Source organism: Neoarius graeffei, chromosome 17, assembly GCF_027579695.1.
Source record: "Neoarius graeffei isolate fNeoGra1 chromosome 17, fNeoGra1.pri, whole genome shotgun sequence".
NCBI classification, from domain to species: domain Eukaryota; kingdom Metazoa; phylum Chordata; class Actinopteri; order Siluriformes; family Ariidae; genus Neoarius; species Neoarius graeffei.
Genome location: NC_083585.1, coordinates 66867808 through 66874750, shown reverse-complemented (window position 1 = coordinate 66874750; position 6943 = coordinate 66867808). Strand labels below are relative to the sequence as shown.

The following is a 6943-nucleotide window of genomic DNA, read 5'->3' as shown; positions in this document are numbered from 1 at the left end:
TTGACCTCGTCGGCTGAGAGACTCGTTTCAGAGTTTTGTCCTTCTCCCTCTACGATGCGCAGTTCCTCCTGAGACGTGTTCGAGTGCGACATTCCCCCTGAACACGACTCTGTCTGAAACTGAACGGAGTCAAAACAGTCCAGTGTCACGAGAGTAAAAAAAGGGAAACAGTGAACAGCGTAAAATGTTATGATCGTGATAATGAGGAAGTGAAGCACAGCAGACCTTCTCAAACTGCTGGTCCTCAAAGGAGATCTTCGCTGTTCCTGACTGTCTGACACCTGAGCCGTAATCTGGAGCTTCTTCATCCGCTGAGAGGAGAGAGAACGAGGTACTGACCTCCACAAGTACACACTTACACACACTGACCTCCACACTTACACACACTGACCTCCACACTTACACACACTGACCTCCACACTTACACACACTGACCTCCTCATGTACACACACTGACCTCCACACTTACACACACTGACCTCCACACTTACACACACTGACCTCCACACTTACACACACTGACCTCCACACTTACACACACTGACCTCCACACTTACACACACTGACCTCCACAATTACACACACTGACCTCCACACTTACACACACTGACCTCCACATGTACACACACTGACCTCCACACTTACACACACTGACCTCCACACTTACACACACTGACCTCCACACTTACACACACTGACCTCCACATGTACACACACTGACCTCCACACTTACACACACTGACCTCCACACTTACACACACTGACCTCCACACTGAGACACACTGACCTCCACACTTACACACACTGACCTCCACACTTACACACACTGACCTCCACACGTACACACACTGACCTCCACATGTACACACTTACACTCACTGACCTCCACAAGTACACACTTACACTCACTGACCTCCACATGTACACACTTACACTCACTGACCTCCACATGTACACACTTACACACACTGACCTCCACATGTACACACTTACACTCACTGACCTCCACATGTACACACTTACACACACTGACCTCCACATGTACACACTTACACACACTGACCTCCACATGTACACACTTACACACACTGACCTCCACATGTACACACTTACACACACTGACCTACACACGTACACACACTGACCTCCACACTTAGACACACTGACATCCACACGTACACACTTACACACACTGACCTCCACACGTACACACACTAACCTCCACACTTACACACACTGACCTCCACACTTACACACACTGACCTCCACACTTACACACACTGACCTCCAGACTAACACACTTACACACACTGACCTCCACACTTACACACACTGACCTCCACATGTACACACTTACACACACTGACCTCCACACGTACACACACTGACCTCCACATGTACACACTTACAATCACTGACCTCCACATGTACACACTTACACACACTGACCTCCACACGTACACACACTGACCTCCACATGTACACACTTACACTCACTGACCTCCACATGTACACACTTACACACACTGACCTACACACGAACACACACTGACCTCCACACTTACACACACTGACCTCCTCATGTACACACACTGACCTCCTCATGTACACACACTGACCTCCACACTTACACACACTGACCTCCACACTTACACACACTGACCTCCACACTTACACACACTGACCTCCACACTTACACACACTGATCTCCACACTTACACACACTGACCTCCTCATGTACACACACTGACCTCCACACTTACACACACTGACCTCCACACTTACACACACTGACCTCCACACTTACACACACTGACCTCCACACTTACACACACTGACCTCCACACTTACACACACTGACCTCCACAATTACACACACTGACCTCCACATGTACACACACTGACCTCCACACTTACACACACTGACCTCCACACTTACACACACTGACCTCCACACTTACACACACTGACCTCCACACTTACACACACTGACCTCCACACTTACACACACTGACCTCCACACTGAGACACACTGACCTCCACACTTACACACACTGACCTCCACACTGAGACACACTGACTTCCACACGTACACACTTACACACACTGACCTCCACACGTACACACTTACACACACTGACCTCCACACGTACACACACTAACCTCCACACTTACACACACTGACCTCCACACTTACACACACTGACCTCCACACTTACACACACTGACCTCCACACTTACACACACTGACCTCCAGACTAACACACTTAAACACACTGACCTCCACACTTACACACACTGACCTCCACACTTACACACACTGACCTCCAGACTAACACACTTACACACACTGACCTCCACACTTACACACACTGACCTCCACATGTACACACTTACACACACTGACCTCCACACGTACACACACTGACCTCCACATGTACACACTTACACTCACTGACCTCCACATGTACACACTTACACACACTGACCTCCACACTTACAAACTTACACACACTGACCTCCACACTTACAAACTTACACACACTGACCTCCACATGTACACGCTTACACACACTGACCTCCACACTTACACCCACTGACCTCCACACTTACACACACTGACCTACATACGTACACCCTTACACACACTGACCAACACACTAACACACACTGACCTCCACACTTACACACACTGACCAACACACTAACACACTTACACACACTGACCTACACACTTACACACACTGACCTCCACACTTACACACACTGACCTCCACACTTACACACACTGACCTCCACATGTACACACACTGACCTCACACGTACAAACACTGACCTCCACAATTACACACACTGACCTCCACATGTACACGCTTACACACACTGACCTCCACACTTACACACACTGACCTCCACACGTACACAATTACACACACTGACATCCACACTTACACACACTGACCTCCACACTTACACACACTGACCTCCACACTTACACACACTGACCTCCACACTTACACACACTGACCTGCACACGTACACACACTGACCTCCACGCTTACACACACTGACCTCCACACTTACACACACTGACCTCCACACTTACACCCACTGACCTCCACACTTACACCCACTGACCTCCACACTTACACCCACTGACCTCCACACTTACACCCACTGACCTCCACACTTACACCCACTGACCTCCACACTTACACCCACTGACCTCCACACTTACACCCACTGACCTCCACACTTACACCCACTGACCTCCACACTTACACCCACTGACCTCCACACTTACACACTTACACACACTGACCTCCACACGTACACACACTGACCTCCACACTTACACACACTGACCTCCACACTTACACACACTGACCTCCACACTTACACACACTGACCTACATACTTCCACACACTGACCTCCACACTAACACACTTCCACACACTGACCTCCACACTTACAAACTTCCACACACTGACCTCCACATGTACACACACTGACCTCCACATGTACACACACTGACCTCCACACTTACACACACTGACCAACACACTAACACACTTACACACGCTGACCTCCACACTTACACACACTGACCTCCACATGTACACGCTTACAAACACTGACCTCCACACTTACACACACTGACCTCCATACATACACACTTACACCCACTGACCTCCACACTTACACCCACTGACCTCCACACTTACACCCACTGACCTCCACACTTACACCCACTGACCTCCACACTTACACACACTGACCTCCACACTTACACACACTGACCTCCACACTTACACACACTGACCTCCACACTTACACACACTGACCTCCACATGTACACACACTGACCTCCACATGTGTACACACTGACCTCCACACGTACACACACTGACCTCCCACGTACACACATTGACCTCCATACGTACAAACACTGACCTCCACAATTACAAACACTGACCTCCACATGTACACGCTTACACACACTGACCTCCACACGTACACACACTGACCTCCACATGTACATGATTACACACACTGACCTCCACACTTACACACACTGACCTACATAAGTACACACTTACACACACTGACCTCCACACTTACACACACTGACCTACATACGTACACACACTGACCTCCACACGTACACACACTGACCTCCACACTTACACACACTGACCTCCACACTTACACACACTGACCTCCGCACTTACACACACTGACCTACATACGTACACACTTAGACACACTGACCTCCATACTTCCACACACTGACCTCCACACTAACACACTTCCACACACTGACCTCCACACTTACAAACTTCCACACACTGACCTCCACATGTACACACACTGACCTCCACATGTACACACACTGACCTCCACACGTACACACACTGACCTCCACACTTACACACACTGACCTCCACACTTACACACTTGCACACACTGACCACCACACTAACACACACTGACCTCCACACTTACACACACTGACCTCCACATTTACACCCACTGACCTCCACATGTACACATACTGACCTCCACATGTGTACACACTGACCTCCACACGTACACACACTGACCTCCCACGTACACACATTGACCTCCATACGTACAAACACTGACCTCCACAATTACAAACACTGACCTCCACATGTACACGCTTACACACACTGACCTCCACACTTACACACACTGACCTCCACATGTACACGCTTACACACACTGACCTCCACACTTACACACACTGACCTACATAAGTACACACTTACACACACTGACCTCCACGCTTACACCCACTGACCTCCACACTTACACACTTCCACACACTGACCTCCACACTTACAAACGTCCACACACTGACCTCCACATGTACACACACTGACCTCCACACGTACACACACTGACCTCCACACTTACACACTTACACGCACTGACCACCACACTTGCACACTTACACACACTGACCTCCACACTTACACACACTGACCACCACACTAACACACTTACACACACTGACCTCCACACTTACACACACTGAACTCCACACTTACACACACTGACCTCCACACTTACACACTTACACACACTGACCTCCACACTTACACACTTACACACACTGACCACCACACTAACACACTTACACACACTGACCTCCACACTTACACACACTGACCTCCACACTTACACACACTGACCAACACACTAACACACTTACACACGCTGACCTCCACACTTACACACACTGACCTCCACAATTACACCCACTGACCTCCACACTTACACCCACTGACCTCCACACTTACACACACTGACCTCCACACGTACACACCCTGACCTCCACAATTACACACACTGACCTCCACATGTACACGCTTACACACACTGACCTCCACACTTACACACACTGACCTCCACATGTACACACTTACACACACTGACCTCCACACGTACACACACTGACCTCCACATGTACACACTTACACTCACTGACCTCCACATGTACACACTTACACACACTGACCTCCACACTTACAAACTTACACACACTGACCTCCACACTTACAAACTTACACACACTGACCTCCACATGTACACGCTTACACACACTGACCTCCACACTTACACCCACTGACCTCCACACTTACACACACTGACCTACATACGTACACCCTTACACACACTGACCAACACACTAACACACACTGACCTCCACACTTACACACACTGACCAACACACTAACACACTTACACACACTGACCTACACACTTACACACACTGACCTCCACACTTACACACACTGACCTCCACACTTACACACACTGACCTCCACATGTACACACACTGACCTCACACGTACAAACACTGACCTCCACAATTACACACACTGACCTCCACATGTACACGCTTACACACACTGACCTCCACACTTACACACACTGACCTCCACACGTACACAATTACACACACTGACATCCACATGTACACACACTGACCTCCACACTTACACACACTGACCTCCACACTTACACACACTGACCTCCACACTTACACACACTGACCTCCACACTTACACACACTGACCTGCACACGTACACACACTGACCTCCACGCTTACACACACTGACCTCCACACTTACACACACTGACCTCCACACTTACACCCACTGACCTCCACACTTACACCCACTGACCTCCACACTTACACCCACTGACCTCCACACTTACACCCACTGACCTCCACACTTACACCCACTGACCTCCACACTTACACCCACTGACCTCCACACTTACACACTTACACACACTGACCTCCACACGTACACACACTGACCTCCACACTTACACACACTGACCTCCACACTTACACACACTGACCTCCACACTTACACACACTGACCTACATACTTCCACACACTGACCTCCACACTAACACACTTCCACACACTGACCTCCACACTTACAAACTTCCACACACTGACCTCCACATGTACACACACTGACCTCCACATGTACACACACTGACCTCCACACTTACACACACTGACCAACACACTAACACACTTACACACGCTGACCTCCACACTTACACACACTGACCTCCACATGTACACGCTTACAAACACTGACCTCCACACTTACACACACTGACCTCCATACCTCCACACTTACACCCACTGACCTCCACACTTACACACACTGACCTCCACACTTACACACTTACACACACTGACCTCCACACTTACACACTTACACACACTGACCACCACACTAACACACTTACACACACTGACCTCCACACTTACACACACTGACCTCCACACTTACACACACTGACCAACACACTAACACACTTACACACGCTGACCTCCACACTTACACACACTGACCTCCACAATTACACCCACTGACCTCCACAC

At 49.3% G+C, this 6943-nt stretch overlaps 1 protein-coding gene across 2 annotated transcripts in view; it reads right to left on the bottom strand.

The window, feature by feature from the left end:
• The window catches only part of kif1ab (kinesin family member 1Ab), a 100494-nt gene that overhangs the window by 28187 nt on the left and 65364 nt on the right, over positions 1 to 6943 (bottom strand). For both annotated transcript variants that reach the window (XM_060898232.1, XM_060898231.1), the window contains 2 exons: positions 226 to 311; positions 1 to 119 (listed from right to left, as the gene is read on the bottom strand). The exon at positions 1 to 119 is cut by the window's left edge and continues 21 nt beyond it. In XM_060898232.1, coding sequence (XP_060754215.1) covers positions 1 to 119; positions 226 to 311 — 205 coding nt within the window. The remainder of the gene's footprint in view (positions 120 to 225; positions 312 to 6943) is intronic.